At 42.2% G+C, this 21,350-nt stretch overlaps 1 protein-coding gene across 3 annotated transcripts in view; it reads left to right on the top strand.

Annotated features, from left to right (window-relative positions):
- The window catches only part of LOC138611066 (receptor-type tyrosine-protein phosphatase mu-like), a 188,741-nt gene that overhangs the window by 123,771 nt on the left and 43,620 nt on the right, over positions 1 to 21,350 (top strand). For 2 of the 3 annotated variants that reach the window (XM_069683967.1, XM_069683968.1), the window contains exons 14-19: positions 617 to 691; positions 2,143 to 2,278; positions 3,582 to 3,611; positions 15,015 to 15,322; positions 18,303 to 18,383; positions 19,055 to 19,081. In XM_069683967.1, coding sequence (XP_069540068.1) covers positions 617 to 691; positions 2,143 to 2,278; positions 3,582 to 3,611; positions 15,015 to 15,322; positions 18,303 to 18,383; positions 19,055 to 19,081 — 657 coding nt within the window. The remainder of the gene's footprint in view (positions 1 to 616; positions 692 to 2,142; positions 2,279 to 3,581; positions 3,612 to 15,014; positions 15,323 to 18,302; positions 18,384 to 19,054; positions 19,082 to 21,350) is intronic. The other variant, XM_069683969.1, reaches the window with a different exon arrangement.

The raw sequence follows: 21,350 nt of genomic DNA on the forward strand, positions 1-21,350 counted from the left end.
CACGTTCTCGGTCAATACATTGACCAGGAACATGTGTTTATCCGCGACTCGCAGGCCGCCTGTGTGCCCGCTGAGGTCTGTAGGTACTTAGCTATGCTGCCCGTACGTCCTGCTCCACACATTAAAGGTGATGGAGTCTAAGCACCATTGATCCGGGAGCAGAATTGATAAGGCTGGTGGGAGCCCTAGTCACACTCCGTTCTGGGCCGTGGGCGGTCCTGTCACATGCCCCGACAATCTTGTATATTGTGGAGTTTGGAGGCCGCTCCGCTATGGATTTCTTGCGGTGTTGCAGATATCTCCATCTGCACGGCTCATTCAGCTGGAGTTAAATAGCACATGCTCGATGTAGAACGATCATATGAGCAATTTATCAGCTGAGGGGATACATTTAGATCGTATACATTAGATTAACTTGTGTGAAATGATTGCTGTTAACTTTGCAAAGCAAGTTGTGAAATGTTTTCTAACTGTAATGGGATTGCATGATGATTGGAAATGTTGGTTTGGCTGTTTTCTGCTTCAGTGTGGCCTCTCTCTCTCTCTCTCTCTCTCTCTCTTCCTATCTCTCTCTCTCTCTACTGCATGCAACCCTGGATCCACTGACTCTACTCAGCCGCCATACTCGTGACTCAGCTCACGACCCCGTACCTCCGCATCGCCCCAGCGGCCGGTGACAACCAACTAACAGGTCAGCCCCGAAGCTTCCTGCACAATCTCTGACCACAGCCTGGTTTGATCCACACTGAGGGTTCTCTCGACAGGAAAAACAAATACGTCGCATGCGTTTGGTGTTGTTTATTGTCATGCTGTTTGCATATAATCAGAGTGATTAAATCAAACAGTTGCAGACATTGTCTCCCACCTTCATCTTCTCGGCATCACTGGACATGAAAGCCCCGTTTCAGGTGCGATTGTCATTTGATGCGTCAGTAATGGAGATTTTTGGCAGGAGTTAATCCCCTTTCATGAATATTTCTCATTATCTCTGGGAGATTAAGAGTTAGCTGCAGTTGTGACAACTGTAAACACAGAAAAAGATGCTGAAGTTTCAAGAGTGTGGTGTTTTAACTATTAAAATTTCTGCTCGGTTTCTCCTCTGTGAAGTTCTCCCGGGGCTGGAATTGAAGACTTGTGGCAGCAGACGTGCAGCACTCACAGCTCAAATGGGGATTTGTCAGTGACAGCTTTTCTGTAAGATTAGCCTGTAACAGTATATTGGGACTAAATCAGCTCCATCGCTTTGGACAGGATTGTTAATATGTCACCAGGCTGGAAATGCTTCACAGCTCTGCCTTTAAGAAACGTGCATGTAAATAAGGCCCGGCTGTTGAAAGAACAATATGTCAGGGCCAGTCGGGAGAGATATTTACCTTTTTGATAGGGAAAGAAAATGGCAACGCTGCGGAGAGAAGGAAGCCCGCTCTAACAGATTTGTTTGACATAACAATTTATCATTCTAAATTTACCCCTGGTGACAAGGAATAATGGTGTTGTTCAGGTGGACAGTTGTCATTCCAGCAGCGTTGCTTTCCTCCGAGTGCTTCTTATCACTTCCCGGGGAGCACATGCTGTTAAAACAAGGAGCTTCTTCTCCCCCCTCCTCTTCCTCTTTCTTTGTGTCTCTCGTCGTTTGGCTATCTCCTCCTGAGCTGATATTTAATGTTTTGGTTATTTCAGGCTTTTTTTTTTATCTCCTCGGGTATTATCTTTCCCACCCTGCATCCTCCATTTTTCTACAGCCCGGCAACCATTTGCCCCAAACATGATTAACCAAGGGTAAAAGATGAGGCACACTTATCTCCCCCAGTGCAGCTTGATCCACAGAGCGCTGCTGTCCACTAAGGACGGAGCTAAAGGTGGAGTCTCCAGCACAATAGGGAGTCACTTACTTTCAAAGCAAACATTACGCCAGGCCATTTAATGTGTATTGATATTTATGGTGCACAAAATGCCACAGAATATCAGAGGATTGATTAATCAGCCTGCGCAGACGTGAATCAATGAGAGGGAATACTGAAAGTATGGATGTGCACTTTCCTGTTTGGATCCTGTTAGAACAATAGAATCATTAGATTTGGTTCACGGTCTGATTAATGACACTGTCTTTGTTTGATCTTTTCGCGTTGTGATGTTTTTCAGGAGCAGCCACTCACAAGCCCGACGCCGTGGAGCCGGAGAAGCAAACAGACCACACGGTGAAGATCGCCGGGGTCATCGCCGGCATCCTCCTCTTCGTCATCATCTTCCTCGGAGTGGTGCTCCTCATGAAGAAGAGGTACGCTCTTTTCTCCTACTCGTTGAAATACTACTTTGTGAAAGAGGTTGAACTCACTTGCCGAGCACTCACAAATAAGTAGTTTTTATCATTTTGTATATTTCTCCCTCAAATGGTACCATTGTCAGCGTCGTAGTAAATAATTAATTTGATTATGTTGATACGCCCCATTAAGGCTGTTTACAGCCATGAGATACAGTGTGCCATGAAAAATTAATCCTTTTCACGGCACCCTCAAACAAATGCGCAGCGCTTCACTGACATTGGAATGGGAATAGGAGGCCTGTGGTACGGGGGAGAAGCGGGGAGGAGATAAGAAAGAAAAAATGATGAAAGGCTCAGAAGGGAAGAGGATGGTCGCGTAGCTGAAGGCTAAGTTTACATTAGCCCTGGACCTCATACTGGAGAGAAGTCCTCTGTACATATCCCGGCAATCAGGAGAGCTACAGCTCAGCAAATATCCACCCCCCGTTTGTCCACAGCATGAAATAAAACAATGTCAGTTTCAGATCTCAGAAACTGGGTAATATCTCGATTGTTAAGCTTTAAGGCAACAAAATAAAATCCTGTGTAAAACTTGATACTAGCTGTACTTTCCTGTACTTTATTTATCTCCTTTATTGTCAGACAGCTCGTCTTGAATTAAAAAGTAAAGGTCATCACAGTAGCTGAAGCGGAGTTGGAAGGCATCGTTATGTGTACTAATACGATCTCTATGTTCCGTGTTTATTTTTAACTGTAATATAAGATTTTTCATTTTCCACGTCCCTGTCTGAGTAGCACACAATCAGTGGGTGGGTGTGAACATCACACAGTAATGGAATTGTTTTCAATTAGCCTTAATCAAACCAGAGACGGAGACGACTTCATTGGTTGAATTTGGTGTAATTTGCTGTCACCAGCAGGGAATGGGAGCTGTGTTTAGACATCCTAACCGCTCATTAAGTTTCCACCTTGGAGGTCACTTATGATCATTTTTATAGGTGTATAAAATGATGTGTTCATAAGAAGGGGGGGTTGGCATCACCAGCGGCATACAGGCGCAGCGTCAGTTTAATGAGAGTTTTAAGTGTACTGTACTTTACTGAGGCCCTCGCCCCCCTTTGCGAAGCATGACATGACTCCAAGCGATCACCTTTGCCCTCATGATCACTAGTTTACCTCCACGTATGCCACCATATCTGATTTTGTTCATTTCTACTCTTTTTTCAAACATTAATATATTTTTACTTTTTCTTTCCTTTTCATTCCATCCCCTCCCCCTCCTCCACTGCTTAAATCCTACCACCACCCCAATCGGCAGAAGAACCTATCACTCCTACACTTACTACCTGTAAGTAACCACTTTGTGTAATGTTAGTGCCATGCTTCTCACCCACACGCTGTTTCCCATGCATGAAAACAAGCCATGTCATCCTCCTCACGCCCAGAGCTATTACAGAGGCCCAACTGTAATCTCTGCTGGAGGAGCGGAGGACGCCACTCTGATGCATCTCTCCACATGACGAGCACATCACACTGTATGTCACATTGGCACGGCTTCTGACGAAAGCACACAGACGCAGCTGCACCCCCATGAAACGAAACCTGCCGCTAAGATGTTGTTGCAGACATCATTTCTGCTCGACTTTTAAGGAGTTTGTTTATCAAATGATGAACTAAAATGCCTTAATGATTGTACGGCTGCCAAGCTCATCCAGCGGAAGGGGAAAAAATCAATGCAGGAGCTACTGCATTTTTACTGAGTGTGAATTTTTCATTTGCCTCCAATGATTTCATCTCTGTTGACTTGTCAGAGTTAGCTTTTTTGAAGTGCCTATCACAGTGCATCTCTGCTTTAGCTGTGCCCAGAACCTCGACGAGCGAGTCCAAATACTTCACATTTTATACTCTTATGTATCCAGCCTGCAAATTAAAAAAAGCAGCATAACTTTATGCAGAATTGACCGTATTTACAGCTTTAAAAATAAAGCATGAGCTAACATGTTGATGCTACAAATTTGGCTCCATGTGCATGCGGTAATTTCAAGTCTTTCTCTCCCCCTCCTCATCCTTGCACTGTTATAAATCCATCTCATGCTTTTTCCCCCCTTTTTCTTTCCAAGCATGTTTTTTTGGGTTACTGCACGTCCATCCCATTGATTCTCCGGTGATGGTGGAGTTGTGTCTTAAGCTGGCATCGCTACCGAACAAGCTGACGCGATCACAGAACAGCCTCCTTTCTATTTAGCTGTCTCCAGCATCATGAAACAATAGCTACAGCGCTGCTTTAGTCGCTCTTAATATAACAGATGATTCCAAATCACACCTCTGAATGGTAAAGAAGCTTATTCTGCAGCTCTGCCTTCCCCGCTGTAGCTCATAGGCTCCCTCTGTTCGCTCTTTGTGATGGATGCCGACTAATCTGTCTTGAGATGGCTGTGATCAGAGGACAGAATGGAGGCTGCCTCACATCAAAGAACATCTCCGAATACACCTGGAGATAATACGACTGCGCGTGTCACTCATATTAGATCACAGCTGTCTTGAATGGAAAGCCCCGGTGACTTAGAGGAGAGGTGGCATAAAAGCTGAGCGCACACATTGGCCGAGCTAAGCAGGAAAGATGATGTTGTCAGTGAAACAATCACAATATCAGTTTGTTATTTCAAGTGTGACACGCCAACATGGATTACAACAAATGGGCCTGAAAAGGAGACGTTTGTGTTTACAATTACAGGATTTCCACAGGAAAGAAAGGGATTTATTAGCTAATTTTCAGTCCTGTTTCTTGATTGAAAATGACTTATATTTACACACACACCTTATGGAAAAATACATAAAAACTGGAATATTAGTCGCATTGGAATGTAAGACACAGTCTGTTTTGGGCGGCATCCCCGAGGGAAAATGGTTTTCTATCGCTATGTATTAATAAAAACATGTATACAAGTTATTTCAACACTATTTCAATTTATTTTAATTTAAAACACATGAGCTGTGTCTCAATCCAGGGTCTGCAGCCTTTGAAGGAGGCGGCCAATACGGAAGATGCACTATTCATAGCCTGTGTAGACCGCTAAAGCCGAACTGAAATGAGAGGGTCTGCTCTTTGGAGGATTTCCTGTTTACGTCACCAGTTGTTCCCGCCCTTACCCTTGCGTCACCAAACACGCTCCTGTCGCCTAGTAACAGGAAGCTAGCAGGCTAACTAGCTAGCAAAAGTAACGTCATATAACTTAACCTATTTTTTCAAAGACAATTTATTTCAAGGGCCCTTTTGTTTTGTTAAACATGTGTATCGCTGGCTACTCGATTGAGTTGAAACCAAAAACGTGCCGCCATGTCGTTTGAATTGGCGCACAATGAATCTCGAGATACATTGACGCAATCGGCCTTCAAATATGGCCTTCGAAGGCTGCAGCCGCTTGATTGGAACACAGCTATTCAAAACACACACAGTTATAGCCTACCATCTGTTTTTGCCATGCCGAGTTTGCTATTGGTACGAGCTAGCTAGTGGTGTCGCTAGCAGCCTACTTTAATTGTGATTGTTGTGAGGGTAGCGGCTGCACTGGTGGTCATGTCCGGCATGTCCGGGACGAAGCGTTAGCTAGCTTAAAGCGCTATCATCTGGGTAAAATACTGTAATACAATACAATACTTCTCTCTGCATTTTATACTGGTATATTGGTCGCACCAGTATGTAGGACGCAGCCCACTTTCTAGTTGAGTGCAGCCAGCGCCATGACGTCGCACGTCCGGGACGAAGCGTTAGCTAGCTTAAAGCGCTATCGTCTGGGTGAAATACGGTAACAAAATAAAATACCTCTCTCTGCATTTTATACTGGTGTATTGGTCGCACTGGTATATTGGAAGCAGCCCACTTTTAAGATGGAAAAAAGTGCGGCTTACACACCGAGTTTTACGCTAAGTTTGTAGGCACGTTTGTAGGCACGTTTGCTTTGACTGACAGCTTTTAGCTTCGCCAATTTAGAAGCTTTACGACGTCCCTTCAAAAACTCATGTATTCCTGACACCAGCAGCACCACGTACACATTTTTCTCACGTGTCTCGTGTGTCAAAATGAATTGTGGGTTTACAGGTAAGATTTAACAAAGAAGGGAAAAGGTAGGCTGCGAATGTTGTGACTCCTCTCTCAAGCTGACAAGATAGCAGCATAATATACAGGTAAGATAAGATGAGGGAGTAATGAACCCCACTGGGAAAATGTGCCACGACAGCCGCAAACACTAATAGATAACGGCACGCTTATGAAATATGGGAATAAATAAGACAAGAGCACCTTAGATTTTTACATTTCCATCGCAAGGATCTCTGTAACAAGTGATGACTCTTTCACTTCTTTCCCTCTTCTGTTGCCGTTTCTTGTAGACGTTTCTATATATGGCAAACTCAAATCATTGCAGGAGTAGTTTGAGTGGTATTACACGTTATTTTCACCTCAACATTTTCATGGAGAAACTAAGTGACAATAAGGGTGTCATAATGACTTTATGGCTTAGTACATCAGGATGTCCGACAATAGGCCTTAGTAAAGGGGTTCTCCACGATGCCGTGAAGATTAGTACCAGGCGTAATGTCCAATTCAATGATGATATTGTGCTTAAATCTGCCTCTTGGGTCATGTGTGGTAACGGTAGGAAGCAATGAGGGGAGCGCGGAAGCACGTGAGCTAATTGGAAAGACCCCGGTTTGCACTTCGATGTGCTAAAGCGGAAGCTGAAAACACCTTACACGTGCTCTGTAGGAAAGGTGTTAAGACCTGTTACACCTACTGTTTCTACTCTCAGGGTGTCTCAGCTCAGCAAATACAACTACATGTTAAATACACCCACAGTTTGTTTTGTCAAATTAATTAAAGACTGCATTCTCAAGACGCTCTCCTCGGGAGAAGTGCTCATCTGCAGTTTTGATGACAGCCTTGTTGCCAGCTCTAAGATTACAACACCTCTGTGATTGATGAAGCCCATTAATGCTCTCATGCATTCATCAATGTCTTTTAAAGGCATGAGAACATCCTGCAGCCGCCAAAATATGCACTTTAGGTACATTGCCAGAGGTGACTGCCGGGGCTCGCACGCAGCACAACATCAGTCAGAGCTGCTCATTAGGGATGCAGTTACATGTGTGATCAAATATACGGCCGTCCTTTAATCAGGTGGCCGCACCGGCCGCTGTGCCTGCCTGCCGCCGTCGCTGCTGCTGCTGGGGACACGAGAGAGAGATCAATTGGCATAGGGCAAGGGGTTGCGATTGGGTAGTTATTCCCCTGAGAGTTTGATTCATCCATCAAGCAGCAGGAATGTTAAATACAAGCACACTTTTGCTTTCACTTTGTGACTGATCTGTCGGGCTGTGAGCCCTCCTCAGACCTCAGGCATATGATCTGACTTGTAGATTTCTTCTATGATAATAACCTGTAGTTTTCTTTCACGCTAGCCTAAGACTGAATGTATTCCTCAGTGGAAAACTTACAAACATAGAGGTAGGTAGGCAGATAGATACAGTTTTAAAGATGTAGAAATAGATGGTGGATTGAGAGAGAGGACAGTGGATAGTGAGAGAGAGAGTGGGGGATGACGCACGGCAAAGGGCCGAGGGTGGGAGTCGAACCTGGGACTGCATCATCAAGGACTGTGGCCTCTATACGTGGGCCGCTGATTTGACCCCTGAGCCAAACTGATGCCCCAAAATAGATTTGGTTTTGATCAGTCACAGCTGACAATTGTTTTCAGCAACTAAAGCTGCAACTGCAATAACTGACTTGTTGTCAACTTTTGGGCAGACAACAATACTTTAATACTTTATTGTCAGACCAAGTCTGAACTTTTTCTTCTTTTCTTCTGCATCTCAGCAGCTGCATTTGCAGGACAGGATACAAAATACGTACATTTGACGCAACATTTCACAACACAGAAGACAGTATTCAGGGACCTTTAACGTACTTTTGATCTGTGATATAGCTCGATTTATAATTTCAGGATAGACTAGTGAACAAAGGAGTCCTTCAGTCGAACCTTTTTAAACCTGGGACCCTGTATCTCCGGTTTGATGGTAATAGTTCATATTGACTGTTCAGAGCGTGGTTAGGGTCAGACACAATGTTGTTTGCCAGTCTTAACGTGTTTTTATTGTCAGCCGATTCATAAAGTTAAGGACTTTTTAGTTTACACATCCATTCTACGTTATAATGAGCATCCTCTTTAATTTGTGTTCACATTGTTATTTGATATACTGGTAAAACCGCATTTAAAGCAGCTTTAATAAACCCACGGTACGACAGCAGCCAGCTTACACACAGAGGCAGCAGCTAGCTTATGAACATAGTGGAGAATTTAGCAGCTAAAGAGTGGAAACTTAAACAGAGCTAAAAGGAGGGTGAATATTAGAAATACGCCTCTTAAATAACCTCGATGTCTAGATGTGTAAACAGGCAATTATTTTCAAACGCTTTGGCCATGAAAAACTCTTTTTAGAACTGTTTTTTTCATTGACCCGGAGCAATCACAAAAAGAACGCTGCTTTGTATTTATGAGGTTTTTAAAAACCATTAGGTGACTTCATGCCCTTTTGTATATAAAAGTTACCTCTCACAGTGTACGTTGATGACCTGAATACATTTTATAATCCTGTATGGGTAACAAGGGAGAGGGAGTTATATCATTCATCGGGGCGGCTGTGGCAGAGTCGGTCGTCTTTTGATCGGAAGGTCGGAGGTTCGATCCTCAGCTCCCTCACATGTCGAAGTGTCCTTGGGCAAGACACTGAACCCCAAATTGCTCTAGGTGGCATAGCCAACGGGTATGAATGTGATTACTGATTGACAGTTGGGCACTTTACATAGCAGCCTCTGCCATCAGTGTGTGAATGTGTGTGTGAATGTGACATGTAGAGTAAAAGCAGCTTTGAGTGGTCGCAAATATAAAGTACAGTCCATTATATTACAACAAAACTAACAAAAATCTTTTATTATGGACCAACATGTTGCATTTCCATCTGGCAGATGGTCATTTAAAACATGAATTATAAATACATAATAAGATATAATGAGTGCATACATTAGATGGCCCAATGGAAAACAAACCCATATGTTATATACGAAACTCTTGCAGTGTTAGAAAGAGAAAAGCCTAATAGAATCAGCCACTGTTAGCAGTTAGTATTCCCTTTTAGTATCTGAACAGCTTCCTTTTTACTAAAAACACACACATGAATTATCATTCCCATTCTTTATAAAACATACTCTCCATAATCACCTCCCCTGTGCTGTGTGTCAGGATGGGAGGCCCACTAAACGCACCATGTATAACACAATGTGCTCAGGGCAAACACCTTCATTAAACCTCACAAGCCGAACATGCAGCAAGAATCACATTAATTGGTACAAGTCTTGCAGATTTTTGCACCTACGAGCTCTGAATGTTGATGAGGAAGGGGAAGAGGAAGAGCGGCTCGAGCGGGGAGAGGGGATGTCATGCATGGAGTGATGGAGTTTGAATGCAGAGACTTTAAAATGATGTGTCATTGACTAAAACATCTGTGTGGTGTGAATATGAACATTTATTCATGGGGCAAAGATATGCAGCTGGAATAGTGAGGAGAACGATTGTATGTTTTGTGAAAGTTAAAACACACAAGTGGAAAAAGTTCGACATATTTTGCAAGTGTGTGGTTTTAAAAGTTTAACTTTAAAGTACGGTACATTTTGTTCTTAAGGCAAGTTCTTTTATGTTAAGTGCCATTTATACATAGTGCAATTCAAAGAGCTATACACAGTTAAAAACAGAGCTTTCAGAACATTAAGAGCTTTAAATACTGCAAAAAGTAACAGTAAAATTCAAAATACAAAATATATTAAAGGGGGGCTATTATGCTAATTTTAAGCTTCTATTTATGGGGCTATTTATGCTAATTTACCTGTGGAGTAGCTTAGCATAATTTACAGTTAACATTTTTTTTTCTCAAACTGGTACTCTGTTCAGGCCCTCATAAAGCCTCTGCTTGAAACGACTCCGTCAGCTCTGTCCCTTTAAGAAACCCCGCCCCTACAAACCCACTTTCTTCTGATTGGCCAGCTCTCTGAAGCCTGCTGAGGCTAGAGTATGGAAAAAACAGTGTGAAAGCTGGCCTGGGGATTACTCCAACATACTTTTACCTACAGATTTGAAACTTCACCCACATTTAGTCTGGATGGAGTTGAGTCTGGGGCCTCTGTATAAGTGTGATTTAACCACTGAGCTAAACCAGCGCCCCTAAAGAAAAAAGGCCTATAAACATATACTGTCGCATTATTCTGATAAGACCGGATCTTATATTTGAAAGGCTGTATTTTTAAGACATAATGTTACAATGTTGGATCCCACCTTCGGCTCTTTGCCGTGTGTCATCCCCCTTCTCTCTTCCCCTGTGTCCGACACTATCCACTGACCTCTCTGTGTCAATAAAGGCATAAAAGGCTCCAAAAATAGGTTAAAAATAAAAAGAAAGGCCTACTTTCTTTGAATTATAACTCATTTCTCTTGGGTCCCAGACCCTGGATTACTTGATTTAAACCATGATTAAGTATATTTTGTGATCACTAAAGAGTTTTATTAACCAGGCCAGGATGAAGGAACAAAGTGACCAGAGACCAAAATCAAATTCTGTCAAAATAATATTTTTAAGGCTTAAAACCCAACAAATGAAACTTTAACAGATACAAAATGTGACAAACAAATTGAAGCAAAATAAAGAAAACAATAAATATGAACAATAATTCGCTGTCAAGAACTTTTTTTTTCTTTAACAATATACAAACATCTTTGAGAATCCTGTTCTGCACAAGTCTCCTCGCGTTGCTTCTTTTCTTTACTCGTCATTCTCGTCTTTGGATGGACAATGCCAAAAAAATATGTAGGACATTGTTTATTTTATTGTTTGTAAAAGAAAAAAAAAGTGTTTTCCAGAATCAATAAAGCAATCAAGTAAGCAGATAAACAGCATTGTGCATCACTGAATAGCGCCTGCGTTCAGAAATAGTCCGTTTTTCTGTTGTTTCTCAGTAGAGACACAGAAGAACAGATATATGGATGGATGATGGATGGACAGACAACCTCATGGAAGAATGTGTTAAAGGTGTTTAAAATGAGACACAGTGCAAACAACTAGAGAAATGCCCCCACTGGGTTAATCAAAGACGCTTCTGTTGCCCCTCTCAGCTGCATGTCAGTCATCTAACACACACACACCCATGCGCCGCACTCGTGTGTGCATCCTCTAATGAAGCCGTCTTTGTCCCAGTGTCACAAGGTTTAGCTGCTCCAGTGCTGAAATGAGGCCCACCATGCTGAGCTGGAGGTTTTGAAGCTCTTGTCTTAGAAGTTGCAGCAGCGTCACCTCCCACAGAACAGGCATTCTGGCAAACACGTGCAGACACACAATCCGCGCGGCTTCCTTTTTGTTGTCGCTGAAGTCATGGAGTTAGGTGCTGCTCTGCTCGCTGAGATCCCAGATATGCCGGGCCTGTCATGTACTGAACCGCAGACAATCTCTCTAATGAGACTTGCCTAATATAGTCACCTCCAGTGTTTGCTCAGTCTTTACTTCTACAAACACCTCTGCCATCTGTCTGTATCATCCCCTTCATATGCACATTCAGCGCTCTATAAAGACATATCTGCTTTCATTATTCGTCTTGCCTGCGAGCAATGAGTCCCGTGCATTTTTTGTTGAGATCTTTCCAAGTGCAGCTAACTATCGGGGAATATGATAAATGATAACCCTCTACTGTACATTTCCTCGCACTATCTCTGTGTGCATTTCAAACCCTGTGATATAGTCATCTATCATTAAATTTTCCCTTCTTACAAATGAGGAGAGAATAGCATGCCAATTAATCTTCATCTAACACCCACGGTGCCTAGCAAACATCCGAGTATTGCTGGTGCTTTCCTCATTCTGGCACAAGAGTCCGTGCAGCCTCGTTTATCTCCAACGCTTGTGCTACAACTGTTCCACGGGCCAGGAAAGCGGAAATCCAAGTCTTAGCAGAAATAAGAACAGCGATAGAGTATTAAAACCTGGATTATAGTGCTTCTTAATAGTCTTCTCCATGAGTGCACACAGTGCCGAATCAGTCTTAATATTGCCTGGGGTACATACAGCTCCCCCTCCCCTCCTCACTTCTATTACAATATGAAGCTATAAGAGGAAGAAAAAGAGACAAGATTGCCATTTTGTTCTCGGCTCTAATTGCAGATTAAAGACAAAAAGTGGGTCCGGCAGATGAAAATGTCACTACTTTGTCACTTTGCCTTCTGAAGAACGGATCCACTATTAGCCTCACGTCGGGGCCTTCAGAGCAAATGACTGTTTGAAGGCAGCGGGGGCTTGTTGCCATATGGCACGAGACAGCGACAAAATTGAATAAACAGAAGAGATTTGCGAAAACAAAGCAGCAGGAGTGCATCATTAGACAGCAGTTGTCCATGAGAGAGACTGCAATTCAAATAGGCAGAGGGGGTCACACAGAGAGTAACAAAGTGCGAGGATCAGTGTGAGGGCTGCCATAGTTAATTCTTACACCGCTCGCTCCCCTCCAGAAACAGAGCAGTGGCAGGCATCAGATAAAGCTACAGTGTGTTTCCGCTCAAGCTGTTGGCCATTTTTCTGTAATGCAACTTCTGTGGAAATATAAGAGGGTTAACTACTCCGAGTGACGATGCGATGATTTATTTATCACCGCTGGAGAGATTTTCTTATGCTCCTTCCTCTGAGAGGTCAAAGGTCAGTTTCTGAACGGCATGCCTTCAGGATTTCAGAGCCGAGAACGTTAGCAGGGTCAGAGATAGGTACAATAGCGGAAAACTGCTCTGGACTCCTAACTTCAACTTTCCAAGTCTTTTAGAGCTCTCATTTGTTTTTAGTGAGAATGCAGTTACAAAGCAAACTGTCATAGCTGCACTTCAGTCATTGTCAAAGTCCTGATTCATTTAAGTAGTTATTATCAGGATGTATCTCTTATTTTATTTTTTTCTATGCCTATTTCTATTTGTACTTGCCTTCTTGCTACTTGCTTCTTGCTTGTCTTTGTGCTCTTGCAACAACCTAATTTCCCCTCTGGAGATCAATAAAGTACCATCTTATCTTCTCTCTTGACATAATATAAACAAAGAGTGTCATAGAAATTTTGTACATAGAGCTAATTTCAATGAAATGGATGTGGCAGAACATAGACTTTTATAACAATAACACAAATAAATATAAATACAATGAAGGAAAAATTAGTTATCAGAGTAATTTATTTGTTTTTACACTCAGTTTCCAGTTTACTACATCAACATCCAATTATAACAATCCTGCATCAAATCCGACCATAACGTTTAATGTTCAGATTTTGTCAACTCCAACATCAAGGTCAATGTCAAATTTCTATCTATAGAACCAAACAATGAAACATATTTGTGTTGTAAAGAAGTCAAGAGATTCTGCTGATCTTATTTTTAGTGTGTCTAATCTGGGTATTGGGCTGGAAGTGGAGGTACAGTAGGGTATCATCTGCGTAACGGTAAAATGAGACATTGTGGCTCTAATTAATTTTGCTTGCAGAAGCATTTAGACAGATAATAGGAGGGGATCAAGCTCATAGCCCTGAGGAACTCCACATTGACTTTGCTTTATACACAGACTGAGAATGTACTTTTAGTGATATTATGGTGAAGCGAGTCAAGAGTTATGCAAGAGACATCAAACCAAAGACACAGGCATTTCATAAGTATAGCGTGGTTGACTGTGCCACAGGTAGTGATAAATTCTAAAACAACCAATACTGAGGAGTGACTAAAGTAACAAATGAAAGAGATCATTGGTTGCCCTCATCATTAACCAGAAAACGCAAAAGAAGTTGAAACTTCTTTCTCCATTACTTTGTTCTCAAATTGCAGTTTTGAAAGAGGTCTAAAGTAATAATAATAAAGTAATATAAAGTAATAATTCATTAGTGGATCAAGGCCTGTTGTTAGTAGGTGTTCTAAAAATACCCTAAGTGTCTTTAGGAAAGCTGTTCCAGAGTCAGGGGCCACAACAACAGAAGTGCACTACCTTTGGATTTGTGTTGGGACCAGGGACAAACAAGCAGAAGACCAAGTTTGCCTCATGTATAAGGGGTTAATAGTTCATACATTTAACTATAAGACTGATTATGGACAGCTTTGTAGGTGACATCTTTAATCTCATCCAGTGTTGCAGTCAGTAAAGTGAAGCCATGACAGGTGAGATCTAAGCTTTCAGCTGCATTTACATTAGAAGCATGCAGGTGCATTCGTGCATGTGTGTGTATGTGTGCCCTCACTCCATACACAATGCTTTAATGGTGTTTGATCGGGAACAGATTGCTTGTAGTCTCCGGCACATCAACTCAAAGTAGGTCAATAAAAGCAGGTTGACTGTTTCAGTTCACTGTTCGCAACTCTGATTCTTCCGCCCCCAAATCCTATAGCTAATTTTAAATCATCAGGGCCACTGATGTATTTGGGTTAGGGTGTCACACCTTTCCATATTCCCAACAATTTATACTTCACTGCTTGAAAAAGCATCTGGAGCCTAATAAAAGCTAATGTGGCCACAGCCTGGGGCACATTAGTTCCGCCATATCTCATTACATCTATGAGTCATCGCTACTAGCATCATGTCAGATCAATTTAAACACTGTTGTGTTTGCCTGATTGTTTATTTTTATTTCCTCCCCCCCATGAAGGAAATTGGCCAAGAAGCGTAAGGAGACGCTGAACAGCACCCGCCAAGAGATGACGGTGATGGTCAACTCCATGGACAAGAGCTACACCGAGCAGGGCACCAACTGCGATGAGGCGTTGTCCTTCATGGACACGCACAACCACACGCTGAACACCCGCAGCGAGTGCGCGCTCACACTCAACGGCCGCAGCGAGTGCGCACTCACTCTCAACGGCCGCAGCGAGTGCGCGCTCACGCTCAACGGCCGCAGCGAGTGTGCGCTCACACTCAACGGCCGCAGCGAGTGTGCCATGACTCTCAACGGGCGAGGTAAGATGTGTCCTGCTTCAGCCTACCTGCCTTTTACAGCCACACACACACACATACACACACACAGCTGGCAGGGGAGGAAGCAATTTATTTGGTGTGGTCAGGTGAGAAGGAAATCAGACTTGGCTGCACAGGAAATATTCACACTGGGACAGCTTAAAAATGTGACAAACCTGTGGATGCAGGAACATGTTCAGCAAAAACCTCAATCTTAGTACTAAATCCTTCTTAAGAACATCTGTCATTGCTTATAAGTCAGGACAAAATCACATTTGTTTTGACTCCCCTTAATAAGAAAGTCTCGCAATATGCAAAACAATAAGAATAAAACTCGGTGTGACTTTTTCTTACTGCCATTAAATTTTTTTTTTCTCTTTGGCATCATTTACCACATCCAGCTGCTTCATTAGTGTTGGAAATTGATTTTTAATGAAGAAATGTATCTTTGATTTTTGGCTTTTGCCTTGTTCTAACCAAGACTTTCTTCACTTTGCAAATGATTTGACAGTTATTTTTTGCTTTAAAAAGCTTTGCATTGTTGCACCAATGCAAGTGGTAGTTAACAGGGAACTGGCTTATGCATAGAAGTTCACAAGAGTTTACTTTAATTAATGGAGAAGGCTTTGATATAATTTTTTAGAAGGATTGTTTAATTTTTTTGTTTGATGGAAGACTCATCTTTCTGCACAGCGCTTCTTCTTGCCTCTTAACACTTTATTAACAACCTCAGATTATTCATGTACAGATCCATGAAAATGTAGAATCTCTAGGCTGGGGCGCGGGTTTTTAGTACAGGAAGTGTTCTGGTTTCTGTTTGTAGTACGCTTGAAGTCCGAGTAGTATTGGCCAATCACATATCAGCAGGCTGCGGCGTATGCAGGAAAAACCATGTAGAGAGCAAGAGCAGGCGGACCGTAATCCGCCGTAATGACATCCCGGCTCCCATCAGCGGCTATCTGATGATGAGCTTCTTATTTCTTATTATTATCATATTCTTAGCTTCTTATTAATCTCTATAAACAGACATCTACAGCAAGTTCAGCTAACAATCCGTTCTAGATCAAAAATTCAACTTGAGACAAATTCCCCTGACGCTGTGTCATGAAAGCCGTTTGGTGTTTAGATTTCCCGACTTCCTTGAATGCATCAGAAATTATCGATCCGATCTCCATTCAACAAACGCGCATTTTAAAAGTAGTTTTCTTCTCTCTCTTCTTCTTGAGGACAGAAGTCTCGACTGGAAGTCCTTATCACTAACCACTGGCTAAACCGGACTCGCCCGACATGTTCAACCTTGTCCCCGGAGGCTATATTGTTATCAGACTATAGCCGATGGGTTCTGAGATTGCCTAAACTTTAATCAGCGAGAGTCTTTGGTTGTGTTAATGGTATTGGTAATAGGTATAACCTGCACAAGGCTGAAAAGTCAGTCATGAGGTCCTAAACACAGCACTGTTCTGTTTTCCAATTCACGGAGGAGACCCACAACACGTACTAGATGTGCCCTGCTGCGATAACCTATTAATTTCCTCCGTCCCAGGTTAAACTTAATACTTTGTTGATGGACAGCTCAGCTAAGTCTGCACCCAGGGCTTGACCTGGTATAATCCCAGTCAAAACCATCAGATTAAAACTCCACAGCAGCTTCTGTCTCCACACCCCTGCAGGGGATGAGCCCCAAAGATGCTCTGACCTTGATTAACTGTCTGTTAGTGTGACTGTTCAAGTCTAGCCCTCTGTCTGCCAGCACGAATGATTTAAATGCATTACTTTTTTACTTTGCCTATCAGTTTAATGCCCTCAACACTGTACCTAAGCCCCTTCCACCGTCTCCTTGACCTTATGTGACTGTCAATAGTGTTAGTTTGACCTAAAAACATCATGGCTGACAGATTATAAGCCTTAAACCCTCTGTTAAGAGTGTATTATTTGTTACATACACTGCATTACATTTTAAAGGGCTGCCCTTTTTTCCAACACTGCATTTAAAAGCATAAGCAAAAAAAACATTTATTTCAGGAATAGTTTAACTTTATTTGCATATCAAAACTATCAAATCATATGATTGTCATTAATCTATAATATTACCTTGAATGTGACCAATCTGCTGCCCAATAAATATTTTAGTACTCAGAAGACAAGTTGTTTAATTCAGTTGTTTAATCAGTTGCTTGACATATTTGATGAATTAGTTAAGTCATTTTTTGCTGGTTTTCAACATTTTTCTGGGACATTATAAATCAAACTGCAAAAACTTTTCATGAAATAAGCACACAAAACTCACATTAGAATGAGCTCACCTAGCTGCTATTACTCACTTTTGAATGAGCTAACTTAGCTGTTTTTACTCACATTACAGTGAGCTAACCTAGCTGTTTTAACTCACATTAAAATTAGCTAACCTAGCTGCTATTACTCATATTAGAATGAGCTAATTTAGCTGTTTTTACTCACATTACAGTGAGCTAACCTAGCTGTTTTAACTCACATTAAAATTAGCTAATTTAGCTATTTTTACTCACATTACAGTGAGCTAACCTAGCTGTTATTACTCTCATTAAAAGGAGCTAATCTAGCTGTTTTAACGCACATTAAAATTAGCTAATCTAGCTGTTATTACGATGGTGAAGTGAAGACAAGGTGAACAGGACCGGAAGAATCAGCAGAGCATGGTCTGTTCTTCATAGCAACGGTCTACTATCGAAAAATAGCAGACCTCCAAATGCAGTGATTAACCAATCAGATATTTAAATAATATTAAACATAGGTAATAAACAGAAATAAATCCATAGAGGGTTGGCAAACATGAACCAAAACAACATGGACTTGAGAAGGTTAAGTATGATTAGGAAAGTAATAATGTTTTTTGATTCGCTGGTTTTGCTTTTTTACTTCAGTAAAATTCATGAGTACTGCACCCGCCATTTAACACTGCTTGATTTCTGACTGCCCTGTGTTGTTCTCTTGTGTCCATCTCTAGCTGGATCATCACCCTCCTCCTTCACACTGCCTAAAGCCAACACTCTCAGTACCTCCATCCCCACCAACTCATACTACCCAGGTAAACAATCACTGTATTTCCTCCTGCTAATCCTGTTTGTCAACACAGAAGTGCTTACTATAGAAGCAGTGATATTGAGTGAAAGCAGAAGGTGTGAAATTCAGTCATCACCAAACCTGCTGAAGTGTCAGGACACATTAATAAGACACGGTGTTTTCAAACAGATATTAATTAGTTTTATGTTCTTCATAAGGCAGTTTTATGTAAATTACAGACTACAGAATACTGCTATGTGTGATGATAATAAAGTTAATGTTTGCTTTAAAAATCATGAAACGATTTCACAAATGAGAAGGTAGATAAATTGACTTTACACTCTGCTACGTCTACTGCTTATAAAAATGAGTATTTTATATCACTTTGCCAAGATGGAATTTAGTTGTTCAATTATAACTTCAATTTCTCCAGATAATATGCATAATTGTGCGTCTTATGTAATCAGATTACAGCTCATTGATTAGATGGAGTAAAGGGAAGCTAGATTTCTAATCAGCCAAACGTTCTGTATAATTAGCTTTTCCGGAAACACATGATAAGTTTCTTGATGTGCTGCTTGGCGAGAAACCAGAAAACTGTCCATTATTTTTGTTACTGTTGTGTTTTTGTTCTTTTATTTACTGCAACTCTCTTTCCTCCTCCAACTTCTGCACTTGTTTTGGGGGTATGAGCAGATCCCTTTGTGCCAACTGCTATATTAGGTGAGACACATTTCCTTTTCCCATTGCTGTTGATTATTTACTCGTATTTGTACGTTAAAGAGTTTTACAGTGCATTCATAAGATGGTGTTTTTGAAGATTTAACTGTGAGGACAAAAAAAAAAAAAGCACAGATTTTTTCCCATTTTTGGTTTTGCTTTTTTTTCTTAAGATGGCTTCCTCACCTTCATACCTGCCTGCTGCTTCTCCTCCCCTAGTCCTCCCTCCCCCCTCCCTCCTCCTTCCCCTCCTCTCCCTCTTCCCTCCCCGTCAAACGAGGGGCTCTCCTGGGCTGAGGCTGGCTTCACTCCATCCCATCCGCATTGCGTGTCGTGCGTGTGATGTCACATACATGTTTGACCTCTCATATGCATGGACAGACATGTGGACTGGATGTGGGGGAGTGTCTAAAGGGGGGGGGCAACAAGGAGGGCCCTTGCCCCGGCGCCAAGGCTACAGCGTGCTGAAGCCATAGCAGCTGCACTGAGACACAAACAGAAATTAAACAGTGTGAGAGGGAGGTTAAAAAAAAAAAAAAAACGCTCTCTCTTTTAGCCCCACTCACCAAAAATTGCAAAGCGGGATGCGTTCGGTCTGAACATCTAAAGTCTTACATTAGCTGTGCTGCCCTCCCCTCCCTCCCCTCTCCTTTCACTACGCATTTAACTCCCCTCCCTCCCTCCAAAACAACAACCTTTTCTATTATTCTTTTTAATGTCGCTCCCCCTGCCTTTGGCTAACTGCAAGTGACCTACTTGTTTTTGTTTTAGTTTTTGCCCGTGTTGATTCATCCTGTTCAGCCATAAAGTAGAATTATAATAAAAAAGCATTTTGTTCTTTTAATTATTATCGTCCTTTGTTGAGGCTGCAGAGTAGCCCGAAGTGCAGCACGAGAAGACACTTTTTATACCAGCGCACCACATAATGTAGCTACTAAGTGGGGCACTACAACTGTAATAATTTAATACTCAAGTCCACGAAGAAAGACGCAATAAGCAACAGAGCTGCATCCGCAAACACACAACTTCCAGAGTCTTAAAGCAGCTACTTTCATCACCACTGTGACAGCTGCGGATGTTAGTTCCACATCTAATGAAGCATGAAACAATTAACATGAAATTACGGCAGCCCGGGAAAAAAAGGTTACATGCTTTCAGTTGTGACACATGCAGTCACAGCATTGTCTCATCAGTTGAGGTTAATGATCAAAACTGATTAGATCGTAAAGGATTTCATCACACACTCCTGTTTGAGTAGAAAAAAAAAAATAAAAGTGGTATAAATACAGGTGTCACCACCAGCACGTGCAAAATGTAATTATAGCAATTAGAGAAAGAAACTTAAAATGTCAGAATATTCCAAAAATAATTGGCTTCATTAAATATGCAAGTCACTGATCTGTAACAACTACAGCTTGTTCCAAAGTCGACCGGTTTTCCACCATTTATTTCCCCCCTTTAAATCCATGACTTCCTTGTTTTTGTTCTTTTACTTTTGTCTTGCACTGTTGAAATTGCCCCATCCATCCACTCAACATCCCCCCCCTTGACTAGGCTTTCTACTTAGGCAGTTTGGACTGAGGAGGCATGTGATCTTGCCCTTTAGCGTAGCTCTAAAAAACACTCTACTGTAACAGGTTCTCATGCTGTATTGTTGCTTATCCCCTCTCTCCTCTCTCTTCTCCTCTCTCTCTCTTTACATACGTAACCTCTTATGTATCTGCTATCTAAAAAGTGCCCATTAATGGTAAGTTTTCCTAAGTGGGCCCTGGGTTGGGGGAAGGAGGTGGTGTTTACTCAGAGAGCAAGCCGACAGTGAGAGGCTGCTTCTGACATGGACATTACGACATTGATTGCATGACCAGTGGACATGTTAGCATCTCACCACCCTCCGTACCGTGCCACCAAGCCACCATTAGCCTCTAGCATGGTCTACAGTGCCCCATGGCAGCATCACCCCATGCATTCCCCTCCCATCTCCGCTTCCCTCCTTGTTTTTGTTTTTTTTTCCAAAATTCTTTTAGGTTTGACTTACTTTTTCATTTTTCGGGTGGGGGGGGGGGGATAACGGGCGGCAGGGGTTGAATCCACGCTGTGTCTGTGTGATGCTTCTGACGGTGCCTGCTGCAACATGCTCACTGTGGCCCACCGCACCCCCTCACATCCTCCTCCTTCATGTTTCTGGACACCCTCCATCGTCCGCTGGCTCCCCCACAGCGTCTGTGCCTCATGTCTGCCACTGACTGGATTACAGTATGAAAGAGCTGGAATG

The sequence above is a fragment of the Semicossyphus pulcher genome, unplaced genomic scaffold (assembly GCF_022749685.1).
Source record: "Semicossyphus pulcher isolate SPU_LCO1_2020_fin unplaced genomic scaffold, fSemPul1.0.p SCAF_7, whole genome shotgun sequence".
Lineage (NCBI taxonomy): Eukaryota > Metazoa > Chordata > Actinopteri > Labriformes > Labridae > Semicossyphus > Semicossyphus pulcher.